Source organism: Pongo abelii, chromosome 9, assembly GCF_028885655.2.
Source record: "Pongo abelii isolate AG06213 chromosome 9, NHGRI_mPonAbe1-v2.0_pri, whole genome shotgun sequence".
NCBI classification, from domain to species: Eukaryota; Metazoa; Chordata; class Mammalia; order Primates; family Hominidae; genus Pongo; species Pongo abelii.
In genome coordinates this window covers 110,620,918-110,635,558 of record NC_071994.2, presented here as the reverse complement: position 1 = coordinate 110,635,558, position 14,641 = coordinate 110,620,918, and the positions used below count along the sequence as shown (strand labels likewise).

Below are 14,641 nucleotides of genomic sequence, written 5' to 3'. Positions count from 1 at the left end.
AAATGGTTTGCCTAATTGCTCTTTTAAATGGTTGAGCCAATTTGTATTTTGTATGAGAGGAAGTTCTATCATACTGACATTGCCATGGTATATTTTAGTTTTAAAAGATTTTTGATAGTTTAATGGAAGAAAAATGGAACCTTGTTTTAGTTTGCACCTTTGCTTATCAGATTGAATTTTTTTATGTTTACTTGTACTTCCACAATTACATATTTAATGTATGTTGAGATTTTTAAAAATTATGTAAAACTATAGGCTGGGCACCATGGGTCATACTTGTAATCATAGCACTTTGAGAAGCCGAGGTGGGAAGACTGCCTGAGACCAAAAGTTCGAGACCAGCCTGGGCAGCATGGTGAGACCTTGACTCTGCATAGAAATTTAAAAATTAGCCAGGCATGATGGTGTGCATCTGTAGTCCCAGCTACTCAGGAGGCAGAGGTGGGAGGATCACTTGAGTCCAGGAGGCCGAGGCTGCAGTGAGCTGTGTTTGTGCCATTGCACTCCAGCCTGGGTGACAGAGTGAGACCCTGTCTCCAAGAAACAAAGTATACATTTTAAGCCCAGTATATGTTTTAATGTCATTGATCTTCACCCCGCACACAGAAATATGTAGCTTTACGCAAGTCCTTGAATATATGTGGCTTTTTATCAAGCCATTTTCTGTCCTGTTGACATGATGCAACATTATTAGGGTGATTTTTCAAACACTTTACTATTCTTGGTTTAAAAAACTTAAAAATGGAAAGAGGGAAGAGGAGAAAAAATAGTGACTGTATGCCTATAGTATATGGAAGACAGGCAAAAAAAGTAAAAGATGAAAGTACTGAGCCAGGCATGAGTCAGGTCGTTGGTCAGTGGGGAATCTACATCAGATCTGGCGCTTTATTGCTAAAATTGGCCTTGCTCTTTCTTGTTGGTGAAAAGGAGTGCTGTGTACAAATAGCTATAAGAGCCTGGCAAGGAGAGGGAAATCTTCTCTTGTTTTGTTTGGCTGTTGTTCTCCATGTTCTGTCTTATCTGTGGCTCTCAGGTAATAACTTTCCTCCTTTGAGTAACTATCGAGCCCTATCCCTGAGGATTTTTTTTTAATAGGCAGATTGGATTTCTTTCTGTTGACTTTTAGCAAGGTATAGCTATCTTTCAGAGTTGGGGCATACTTGAAACTTCCAATTCTATGAACCGAATTTAAATGTAACAAAAAAGGAGGCAAGCACCAAAATATAATGTTCAGATTATTTGAGTGGTATTGTCATCTTGATATTGTGACTGTTGGCTGATGGCATAGAATATGGATGAAAATAAATAATAAGTAATAATCCAGGCATGTATCTTACACAGGTAAAGGGAGCAATTAATTGGGAATCGTGTCACTATTGTTATTAATAGGCCCTTAGTACTTTTTATCTTAAAATATATTAAAGATAAATAGCTGTACTTTACCTCTAGCTTGATATCTTTTATTTCACTTTAAAATTAAAGCAGCTCCAGGATAAAATATAGAAGCTGTTTAATACCAATTACAAATTGAGCAAACTTATTAAGTATGACTAGTATGGCAATGTGATTTAACTTAGTAAGAATTTTTTTTTATTTCCATTCTTTTATTGTGCATTTATAACATAAACTCTGTAATGTAATGTTTCATTTTAAGATCTTTTTCTTCCTCTAAGGAATTAATAACATAGCACTTTAAGGAACTTTTAATAAAAATACTGTTTTTTTTGGTAAATTGAATGTCACTACTTAGTATCAGAGACAATATTACATTCTTCATTGCATACTCATGTAAATTTTAAAAGCCTGCCTGAAATCTATATATGCTTGCTGGTCTAAAAAAAGGCCAGATTAAATTTTTTTTTTAACTTTTATTTTAGGTTCAAGGGTACATGTGCAGGTTTGTTATATAGGTAAATTGTATGTCACAGGGATTCAGTGTACAGATTATTTCATCACCCAGGTAGTAGGCATAGTACCTGATAGGTAGTTTTTTTTTATCCGTATCCCACCTCCCTCCTTTGACCCTTAAGTAGGCCCCAGTGTCTGTTGTTCCCTTCTTTGTGTCCATGTGTACTCAGTATTTAGCTCTTACTTATACGTGAAAACATGCAGTATTTGGTTTTCGGCACCTGCATCAGTTTGCTTAGAGTAATGGCCTCCAGCTCCATCCATGTTGCATGCAGCAAGTGACATGATCTCATTCTTTTTTATGGTTGTATAGTATTCCACAGTGTGTAACACATTTGTTTACCCAGTCTACTGTTGATGGGCACCTAGGTTGATTCCATGTCATTACTATTGTGAATAGTGCCGTGGTGAACATATGAGTGCATATGTCTTTGTGGTAGAACAATTTATATTCCTTTGGATATATACCCAATAATGGAATTGCTGGGTTGAATGGTAATTCTCTTTTAAGTTCTTTGAGAAATTGCCAAACTGCTTTCCACAGTGGGTGATCCCATTCCCACTAGCAGTGTATAAGAATTCTCTTTTCTCTGCAACCTCACCGGCATGTTTTTTTTTTTGACTTTTTAAAAATAGCCATTCTGACTGGTCTGAGATGGTATCTCACTGTGGTTTTGATTTACATTTCTCTAATGATTACTGATGTTGAGCTTTTTTCATATGCTTTTTGGCCATGTGTATGTCTTTTGAAAAGTATCTGTTCATGTCTTTTGCCCTCTTCTTAATGGGACCGATTGGTTTTTGCATGTTAATTTGTTTAAGTTCCTTATAGATTCTGCATATTAGACCTTTGTCAGATCCATAGTTTGCAAATATTTTCTCCCATTCTGTAGGCTGTCTGTTCACTCTGTTGATAGTTTCTTTTGCCATGCAGAAGCTCTTTAGTTTAATTAGGTCCCATTTGTCAATTTTTGTTTTTGTGGCCGTTGTTTTTGTTGTCTTTGTCATGAAATCTTTGCCAGAGCCTATGTCCAGAATGGTATTTCCTAGGTTATCTTCCAGAGTTTTTGTAGTCTTAGGTTTTACATTTAATCAGTCTTGTGTTGATTTTTATATACAATGTAAGGAAGGTGTACAGTTTCAATCTTCTGCACATGGCTAGCCAGTTATCCCAGCATGTTTTGATATGAGCATTCATATTCTTTATTCTCAGAAGGGCTGAGGGAACCCTAGGATCAGTGCTCATTATATCAAAAAATTAAATGAGTAAATATACACTTTAGGTGGCCACTTCTGTTTGACTAAATCTGCTTATATAATTCTTTTCTGTATTATAGAGTTTGAGTTAAGAAAAAATTATCCAGGGATAATTATCAGTGACTTAACATTTCTTGTGGCCTGGTGCCGTGGTTCATGCCTGTAATCCCAGCACTTTGGGAGGCCGAGACGGGCAGATGACTTGAGCCCAGGAGTTTGAGGCCAGCCTAGGCAACATGGTGAAACCCCATCTCTACAAAAAATAAAACAAATGCTGGGCATGGTGGTATGCACCTGTACCCCCAGCTGCTTGGAAGGCTGAGGCAAGAGGATCACCTGGGCCTGGGAGGTGGAGGCTGCCGTGGGCTGGGATTGCACCACTGCACTTGAGCTTAGGTAATAGAGTGAGACCCTGTCTCAAAACCAAAACAAACAAACAAACAAAAAAACCCTTAAAAAAGTCTTAAGCCCCTCCCATTTATTCCCCAATTTATGTGGGCACATTGCAAAATGTGTGTGTGTGTGTCTGTATATTACATATATATGTGATATTCTTAGAACTAAGCAGCAAAACTGTGTACAACAACTACAACAACAAAACTAGAGAGAAAGAAGATGGGAAATCCCAGCTCCTAAAAACTTCTCACAGAACCAGATGCATGCATAAGGCATGCTAGGTCTCACCTGTTGAGGGAGAGAAAAGCATATTGCTAGCTGCCCGCCATGCCATCAATCCTATGGGATTGTTCGGGTATATGAAAAGACTTAATTAAATGTCATTTTATAAATTTTGAATTCAGCAGTTTATTCTTGATAAGTTTTGGCATTTAGCAGAAAAAGAGTAGCTTTAAAAAATAAAAAAAATTGTCTGGGCGTTTTGGCTCACACCTGTAATCCCAGCACTTTGGGAGGCTGAGGTGGGCAGATCACCTGAGGATGGGAGTTTGAGACCAGCCTGACCAACATGGAGAAACCCCATCTCTAATAAAAATAAAAAATTAGCCAGGCATGTTGGCTCATGCCTGTAATCCTAGCTACTTGGGAGGCTGAGGCAGGAGAATTGCTTGAACCCGGGATGTGGAGGTTGCCATGAGCTGAGATCGCGCCATTGCACTCCAGCCTGGGCAACAAGAGCGAAACTCCATCTCAAAAAAAAAATTATTTTGATTTTTTTTTGAGGGGGATTTTATTTTCTGATTGTAAAAGTAATCCATGTTGAAAAGTATAAAGAAGCAGAAAAAAATTGCCTATCCTTCTGCTACCTGGGACATCACAATATAGTATATACGGTAATGAGAGATATCTTAGAACATCTTATTTGCAGCTCCCCCCAAAAGACAGTCTATGTTTATGGGATACTTTCCGGTTTTAAATGTGTGATATTATAGAAACATCCAGATTCTGAATGGTCATCAATTAGCTGTATATTTGGACCTCCCATTTCCACCACTATCATTTTTTATTCCAGTCTTTTTGTTTCACTAATTGGAGTTCTGTTTGATATCTGTTAAGGTAATAAATGCTGCCCTGTACAATTATATATTCTGATTTTATACTGGCTGTAAGAACTGATAATATCATGGTCTCAGACCATTTCACAATGAATATGGTATCTGTCTAATGACTTTATGGTATGGAATAAATTCATAGTTCTTAATTTCATGTGAAATTTAAACAAAATGTTATGGAATTCCTTCTCTGTTACAGATTGGTTGTGATCGTAGCCAAAACCTTGTGGACATTTGTAGAGAGAGGCAATTTCAGGCTTTTGTCTGTGATGCATTGGCAGTACCAGTCCGCAGTGGGTCTTGTGATGCCTGCATCTCCATTGCTGTTATTCATCATTTTGCAACAGCAGTAAGTATGGTCTTTCTTTCTCTTAAGAACTTATAGCTAAAGCAGCAGGAAGAGTTCATGAATTTTGCTGATTTTGGACCCTGTTTTAGCTTTTCAGTTCTTTCCATTCTCTTTTCTTGTCACAGTTTGCCCTCTTTGTAAGAGAGCATGCAGAATGAAGATGGGCAACTGTTTAAGTATCTTCTACTTAAACAGAGGCCTGATGGGACTCTACCCTTCTATTGCTGCATGCTTTCGCCCCTTTCCTACCCCAAGTCTCATTCACTTCTAAATGCCTTCCTTCAAACCCAGAGTCACAGAATTTTAGCTGGAAGAGAATTTGAGATCATGAGCTCCGGGCTTCTTGAGTATACTCTCTCCTCAGACTCCGAGTCCCATCTCTATTTCTTTCTCAGCTTTTCTTTCTCAACCCATAGTTTTATCCCTGACACGTGAGTATTACTTCTTTCCCATTCTGTTTTTCTTCCTTTCCTATTCTTTTTTTTCGAAACTGTCTTTTTTAGCTGGTAGTAGTATGTTGACTCTTAGTATGTTCTTAGTTTTAAAATAAATGAATTTAATATTTAATATTTTCTTTCTTTCTTTAAAGAACAAAAGACCACTTATTTTTCTTGGGTGTCAGCAGTCATTCCCTTGATTTAAGCAATAGCTTTATAGCTCACCTTATGGGTCACCAGCAGTTTCAGTAGACCTTATGACCTTAACTGAGTTCAAAACAAATCAGAAAACTGTCTGTGTCATTAGTCTTTTTACTTTTAATAGTAACCAAGAGATTCTGCTGGGCTGCAGCAAACAATATTAGGTTCTTTACAGCAAAAGCCACTAGGCTTCAGTGGCTTTCAGAGGCATTATTGCAGATAGAGAAAGGCTTGAAAGGAGCAGCTATACCAGTAAATTTAAAAATCCGCTTCATTTGGAAGAAATGTTTGGCACATATTGGTTGCTTCAGCTACAACTCAGTTGTTGTATTATAACTTATTACTATAACTTATTTTCAAGTTATAAAAGACAATAATGTACACAAATATATCTGTATCCATTTTTTGCAATTGCAAATATATGTTGGATACCCTCCCCTGTATGAAGTTCTATATGATCATCTTAGAAATCTGTCATGTCCAACTTTCTCTACATATCTATTGTCATTTATTTAAAAAATAATTCATTGACCACATGGAAAAGAATGAAGTTGGATCCTTACATTACACCATATGCAAAAAAAAAACCTCAAAATGGATCAAAGACTTATACAGAAGAGCTAGAACTATAAAATTCTAAGAAGAAAACAGGAGAAAACCTTCATGATGTTGTATTTGGCAGTGATTTCTTGGATATGATACTAAAAGCACAGGCAACAAAACAAAAAATAGATAAATTAGACTTCATCAAAATTAAAAACTTGTACATCAAACAACACTATCTGCAGAGTGAAAAGGTAGCCCACAAAATAGGAGAAAATATTTGCAAATTGTATATCTGATAAGGAATTAATATCCACAATATATAAAGAACAACAAAAACACAACAATAACAGAACAATTTAAAAACGGACAAAGGACTTAAATAGACATTTTTCCAAAGAAGATATACAAATGGCCAATGAGCACATGAAAAGATACTCAGCATCACTAATCATTAGGGAATGCAAATCAAAACCATAATGAGATACCACTTCACATACATTAGGATGGCTATTATTGGAAATATAGAAAATAACAAGTGTTGGCAAGGATGTGGAGAAATTGAAACTCTTGTGCATTGCTGGTAGGAATGTAAAATGGATCAACCACTGTGGAAAACAGTACAGTGGTTCCTCAAAAAATTGAACATAGAATTACCACATGATTGAGCAATTCTGCTTCTAGATATATACCCAAAAGAATTGAAAGCAGAGACTCGAGCAGATATTTATACACCTACATTCATAACAGCATTATTCACAACAGCCAAAAGGTGCAGACAACGCAAATGTTCATTAATGGATGAATAGATAAACAAAATATGGTATGTACCTATAAGGGAATATTATTAAGCCATAGGAAGGAAATTCTGACACATGCTACAACATGGATGAACCTTGAGGATATTTTGCTAAGTGAAATAAGCCAGATGCAAAAGGACAAATACTGTATCATTCTACTTACATGAACTACTTAGAATAGTTAAATTCATAGAGACAGAAAGTGGAACAGTTGTTACCAGAGGCTGTGGGAGGGAGGCATGGGAGTTGTTATGATTTAATTGATACAGAGTTTCAGTTTGGGATGATGAAAAAAATTCTGGAGATGGATAATAGTGATGGTTGCACAACCATTAAGTATGAACGTACTTAATGTCACTCAGTTGTACACTTAAAAATGGTTAAAATAGCAAATTTTGTTACATATATTTTACCACAATAAAAATAAGTCATTGAGGCCAGCTGTGGTGGCTCACGCCTGTCATCCCAGTGCTTTGGAAGACCAAAGCGAGTGGATCACTTGAGGTCAAGAGTCTGAGACCAGCCTGGCCAACAAAGCAAAACCCCATTTTTACTAAAAATACAAAAGTTATCTGGGTGTGGTGGCACACACCTGTAATCCTAGCTACTCAGGAGACTGAGACATGAGAATTGCATGAGCCCAGGAGGTGGAAGTTGCAGTGAGCCGAGATCGTGCCACTGTACTCCAGCCTGGGTGACAGAGAGAGACTCCATCTCAAAAAAAAAAGGCATTGAAAATCAGTTACACACTACTATTAAGCAAATAGCTGGGCACAAGATGGAGAAGACTCAGTCCCTGCTTCTTAGAGCTCATAGTTTAGTGGAGAAGGCAGCATTATTTATTTATTTATTTATAATTTGTTGGATTTATGTGTTGTTGGTTGAATGCCATAGTTATGATTTGGACTTAGAGAGTCGTTGAAAGGTCTAACACATGGGAATACCTTGATGAGATAAATGCCTGATAGAGATCATTTTTATGGCACTGTGAAAGATGATACAGGGTAGAAGATAAGATTTTATGTGGAAAATCTCATGCAAGTATCTGGACACATCGAGGTAAGGGAATTAAAAGAGTCTACTGACCTGTGCCACATCCCTTCACTACTACAGTGTTCTTTTCAACTGATCCCAGGATATCTCTATTTTAATCCAGTTTACATTCTGGTGCCAGTTTCTTCTTCCCTGATGCCACTGCTTCTACTATTTGACATTCTTTTTACTTTTGTGACCTTGAACAAACATCTTTAGTGATTTCTGAATACTTAGGTGCTCAACTATAAAATAATGACAGTAGCCTATCTCATAGGCCTGTCAGGATAAATGAGACAATACATAAAGTACTTGTTATAGTGTCTTATACATAATAAGAACTCAGAAAATATTAGTTATTATTATTTTAATAATCATTTTTTTCAACCATTTTTGTAAAATGGTCTTTCGTCTTATTTTTTAGCTTAATTTCCCGATATTTCCCAGCTCCTTAAACCCAACTTGGAAAAATCCTTACAAAGTTTCCTCCTATTAATTCACTTCTCTATATATCAGTCATGCTGAAGATGCTTCCTCCTATTTTAACATATAACCTGAGATTATTTCCTGGGCTTTTTGGCCATTTTGAATGGGCTACTTGGGTGTACAATACAATCTATGTTACTTTGACAATTAAGGAAGGCATTATCTAAGGCTAAGAGAGCTGTGGAACTGGAAATATTAATTTCTGTTATCAAATATTGTATGTATCTTAGTCCTCTTTCATTGCCAGCCTTATTTCCATAATGTAGTTTATAATTACATTTTTTCCTCTTTTGTTAGCTTGCTGATTAGATATTCTTTTATTGTTTTTTAAATGGTTACCCTAGACATGACAACATATATCTCGGACATTATAGTCTACCTTAAATTGGCATGAGTACCCCTTCCTGACAATGTAAGACTTCATTAATAACATTTAACCCCTTCTGCCCTTTATTGCATTATTATTATATGCTGTTGTTTTATTGTTTTAAGCTCTCAACCTTCATTTATATTTCTTCACTTTATTTACCCTTTCTGGTATTCTTCCTTTTTTCCTGCATCTTCAGAGTTTCAGAGGAAGTAGATTTCTTTTGCTCGAAGAGTTCTCTGTGCTATTTTCTTTAGTGACACATTCTCTCAGCTTGTGTGTATCTGAAATCTCTTTATGTTGCCTTCATCTTACAAATTATATTTTTAGTAGGTATTAAATTCTCAATTGACACTGTTTTCTGTATTTTTCCCCCTTTTTTATCTCTGTGCTTCAATCTGGGTAATTTATACTGACTTGAACTATAGTTTAATACTTATCTTTGTAAATGTATCTAATTTGCTAAAAATTTAAATTCATCTTGTTTTCTAGAATTTCTGACTTCTTAATATATTTTATCATTACTGAAATTCTTGATCTTTTCCTCTGGTTTTTTTAACATACTAACCATAGTTATTAAAAAGGCTTTATCTGGGGATTTATTTCTATGGTCTTTTTTTTTCTCCGTTTTTCGGTCCTTTGGTCCTCATTTTTAGCATACTTCATAATTTTTCATTGTATGCTGGGCATTTTATGTTAAAAGATTTGAGTACTTTTTCTCTGAAGGAAGTTAAATTTTTCTAAGGACAAGCAGATGAAGTATAAGCAGATCACTTTCATTCTGCAGAGAACTGGTTTTATGCTTTATTGGGGATGATTTATATCTATTTTATTTTTGTTCCTACTTCTGTAATATAGCCCTTCTGGGTCTCAAGTGAAAGCCTGGAATGTACTCCAAGGCTATTACACCTTGGGAGATCTTAAATTCCAATGTCTGTCTCTCTAACATTGGCTGCTAAAATTTTTGTTTAGCATTTTAACTTCCCAGCTGCTACTCTGCTAAGTTTCTTGGAATTTCACCCTGTGTACATGCAGCTTAGAAACTGGCAAATGCTTCAAAGGGTGTTTGCATATAGATTCTCAGAATAATTTTCCTGCAGCTTCTCCTTTATCCATGACTCTGTCCCTCAGCTGCTTTGACCTCCCTATACTCTGAGCCCTATCTGTTCAGGCCACTAAGACTTCTGCATTCTGCTCATATTCTGTTGTCCCACATTATGAATTTGCAGATAATCTCAGGGAAAAGCTGGAATGAATCTAGAGCTCACCTTGGCTTACTTCCCTTCTTTCAGGGATTATAGCCCTTCAAGGCCTGCCTGCAGTGTTACTCTCCAGTGCCTTAAGCAACTGTTTTATGTATTTCACCCAGCCTTTCTGATTGTTTTCAGTGGGAGAATTAATACCAACCACTTCATCAAGGCTATAAGTAGAAGTCTCCATAGTATAGTTGACACGATTCCTTTGTAAAAGCATTATATAAATCATTAACGTCAAAGTGCTTCATATGACCGCTTATAGCCCTGTAAGAAGTCATCAGTTGTTTCATGTATCCTAGCCAGACAATTAAGGAAAAGTCACAGCGAAGATTAACAGAAATAAATTTTGCTTTTCTCCACTTCCTCCTTCCTGAACACTTTTTTTTCTTAATCACAGAACAGAATGCCCTTTCTTCTTCTTTTCTGTTTTACATAAGACATTTTGTTAGATTTTCTTATTGTTCATCCTAATTGAAAACAGTCCTATGGTCAGTTTTATTTTCTGATTTCCTATCTCTTCCAGGTTGATCATGTGTTTTGTTTTTTTTTCATTAGGAGCGTAGAGTGGCAGCTCTCCAAGAAATTGTTCGACTCCTGAGACCAGGTGGGAAGGCACTCATTTATGTCTGGGCAATGGAACAAGAATATAATAAGCAGAAGTCCAAGTATCTTAGAGGAAACAAAAATAGCCAAGGAAAGAAAGAGGAGATGAACAGTGATACCTCAGTGCAGAGGTCACTTGTGGAGCAAATGCCTGACATGGGCAGTCGAGACTCAGCATCTTCTGTCCCCCACATTAATGACTCTCAGGAAGGAGGATGTAATTCAAGGCAAGTTTCTAATTCCAAGCTGCCTATTCATGTTAACAGGACTTCTTTTTATTCTCAAGATGTACTGGTTCCCTGGCACCTTAAGGGAAATTCTGATAAAGGCAAACCTGTTGAGCCAATTGGTCCCATAGGATCCCAGGACCCAAGTCCTGTGTTTCATCGTTACTACCATGTGTTCCGTGAGGGAGAATTGGAAGCTGCCTGCAGGACTGTGAGTGATGTCAGAATTCTGCAAAGCTACTACGATCAGGGAAACTGGTGTGTGATTCTTCAAAAGGCCTGATTATTTACCTGAACACATCGTATATAAAGGAATGCTCACTTAAAAAAAAAAGAGACAGTATAAATTAATTACCCTTTTAATTAAAGAGAAAACATGGGAAAGTACCAAAGGAAAGCTGAGAAAAATTTGGAAGTAGGGATTCATTAGGAGACATTCAAATGTCTACTGCTGGCTGACATCACAGATGTGGTGTTGGCTCCTCCTACTTCCCTAGGAGAGGTGGTTTCTAAAAGTGATTGAAGCAGTTTGTGCAGTGTTTGTAATTCTTGAGTAAGAGCCCAGGATTTCGAAGATAACAGTTTTTTAGTGAAGTGCTACTAAATGTATTAAATCATGTAGGATTTTAAGGAAGTAATTATATGTTAATACAGAAAATAGTCCTGGTCAATAGAAAATTGTCTGAAGTTTTACCTATGATTTTTAGCTCTGTAAAATCATAGACAATAACCATTCTGTTTCCATGCCTGACTAGCCCAGGGCTGGACGTATAGCGGGTGTCCAATAACATTTAGTCAATCAGATAATACCCAGAACTTAGTAGGAGTTTCATTCAAAAACTATTTTTTGAACCCGACCATGTACCAGTTACTATTTTAAGTACTGATAATGAAGCAGTGAATAAGAAAGAGCAAAGCTCTTGCCCTTATGGTGCTTACATTCTAGAAGGGGAGACAGACAGCAGGCAAATAAATAAATAGATACTATGTGCCAGATAGTGATAAATGCCATGAAAAACATAAAATGAGAGAGGAGTCACCTTGGAGCAAAAGATTACTTTTAAATGGCTGAAATAACTGCTAATCCTGACTAATTTATTATCAAGAGTTAATTGGTATTCCAAATTCATTGATCAAGGTGCTAAAAACAACCCAAATGTGCTCCTTTAACTCCTTTGTTTAAATGACAAAAGTTAGAATGTGGTCACTCAGACCTAACTATGCCCTTAGAGCCAAAGCTGTGGTGTCATTATTGGTTATTTCTAGTTGATTCGTAGTTTGTCCCAATCCAGGTTCAATCAGGGGTTATTTTTAAAATCTGTGCTATATTGCATAATAGTAACCCAGTTAACTTACCACTTAGGTCAAGTTTCCAGGAGGAACAAAGGTAGAAATTCAACCATAGGTCAAATTATCACATAGAAGGAAAAGGCTTTTTTTCAAAGAAAAAATTTTTTGAATACTTTACTCCCAGTATGCATTACTTTTGTAGTAGTAATGCTTAAGACTGTTTTAAAGAAAAATTGCTTTCTGTGGATTATAGCTGCCTATATAATTAATATATATTATTATTAATGCTAGTGATACTTAATCTTGAAGCATCAAGTTTTCAGAAACCTATAGTGATCACTAATGGGTCTTAGTTGAGAGGATGATTATTTTTGTCATGGAATTTCAGTCCAACATCCTGATGTACTGGTCCCTCTGGGATGAATTTATAAGGCTCATGATATAGCAAAAGGAATATAGGGCTAAAAATAGTTTTATTTCTGATATAAATTCTGGTACTTTACACCAAAGTTTGAAGTCAAGTCATGCCAATAAATTTTAAGATCCAAATGAAATAGATGATTTTCTATGAAGATGAAAAATACCAAAATTGACTCAAGAAGGGAGAGAAAATGGAAGATGTTGAAAAATAGCGTAGGAGTTCAGAACTTGGCTCTAGAATCAGATTTCCTGAGAGTTGAATTCTAGATCTGCCATTTATTAGCTGTGGGATTTTGGGCAAATTTCTTAACTTTTCTGTGCTTCAGTTTTCTTAGCTGTAAAATTGGAAGAGTTGTTATGAAAATTCACTGAAAGTATACTTGTATACATCATAGAATAGTGTAAGAATATAGTATGCATTTGAGAAATGTTCATTATTATTACTCCCAGAGGAGATTTAGGTATTGAGTGATGCCAAATCTAATTTGTTAATTGTATAATAAAAATCTATATTCTTACTGACTTTTTTTGGTCTGCTCATTCTTATAAGTTGAGACAGATATTTTAAAATCTGCCACTATGATGATGCATTTCTCTGTTTTTCTCTATATAGGTTGTCAGTAGCAATAGTACAAATCTGGAAAAAGTCCAAATGTCCATCAACAGTAGAGTGAGTAAATTATAGTCAGTTCATACAGTACATTACTACATAAGCAATTAAAGTGAATATACTTACAAGCTGTAATATAAATGAATTTCAGAAACAATGCTGAGTAAAAGAAGCCATATACAAAATAATACCATATGATTTCTGCAGAGTTTAGGAGTCCTCAAGACCACCCTTCTAACACCAACTACAAAGTTCAGGGTCCCCAAAAGAACACCCACACTTCTGATGCCAACTGCAACTTTGGGGTTCTTAAGACAACCCTCAGGTTTGATAATTTGCTAGAAGGGCTCACAGAACTCTGTGAAACTGTTATACTCAGGGTTATAGTTTATTACAATGAAAGGATGCCAATTAAAATCAGCTAAGGGAAAAGGTGCAGGAGCACAGTCCAGGAGGGTTCCATGCATGGAGCTTTCAGTTTTCCTCTCCCAGTGGTGTTGTGGACAAAACTGACTTCTCCCAGCAACATTGCATGACAATACAGGTGCAGTATTGCCACCAGGGAAGCTCACCCAAGCCTCGGTGTTCAGAGTTTTTATTGAGACTCAGTCACACAGACATGGTTGACCACACATGTGGCTGACTTTTAGTCTTCAGTCCCTCTGGAAGTCAAGCTGATATTGCTTGGCCCAGAGTCCCCAGGTAAACAGATTTGCTTATCAGGCAGCATATTCCAAGGGCTAGAGATCAACTCCCAGGAACCCAGGGCAAAGGCCCAACCTCTCTTGGATAAGGTTAACTCTACTACACAATTTCCTTTAGGTAAAAGTTCAAAAACCAGTAATATCAAAGCATATTTCTACAAGGCTAAGTAATGCTTTTGGTTAGAGGCAATGAGTGGTCTTCTTGGATGTTTACAATGTTCTCTTTTTTTCCCTGGGTTGTATTTAAAATGGGTGTTTGCTTTGTGATACACCACTGAGTTGTACACTTAGGATTTTTATACTTTTTGTATCTATATTAGAAGTTACAAAATTTAAAACAACTTATAACAAAGTTCTAAATTAACACAGTTGAAATGTTTAAGAATATTTTTATATCAGCTTTTATGAGGTGTAATTTGCATATAACATTAACCAATTTTAACTGTACAATTTGATGAGTTTTGACAAATATAGTTATGTAATCATCACCACAGCCAAGATGGAGAACATTTCCATCACCCCAAAAAGCTTCCTCCTGCCCCTTTCAATCAGTCCCCTCCTTCTATGGCAAAGACTGGTCTGCCTTCTATTGCTATACTTTTGCCTCTTCTAGAATATCATATAAATGGAAGAATATACTTAG

The 14,641-nt window shown here is 36.3% G+C and overlaps 1 protein-coding gene across 1 annotated transcript in view; it reads left to right on the top strand.

Annotated features, from left to right (window-relative positions):
- Nucleotides 1-13,206, top strand: part of ALKBH8 (alkB homolog 8, tRNA methyltransferase) — a 61,800-nt gene extending 48,594 nt beyond the window's left edge. The window contains exons 11-12 of the mRNA XM_002822424.6: nt 4,873-5,022; nt 10,700-13,206. Coding sequence (XP_002822470.3) covers nt 4,873-5,022; nt 10,700-11,257 — 708 coding nt within the window. The 3' untranslated portion in view covers nt 11,258-13,206. The remainder of the gene's footprint in view (nt 1-4,872; nt 5,023-10,699) is intronic.
- Nucleotides 13,207-14,641: the final 1,435 nt, after the last annotated feature.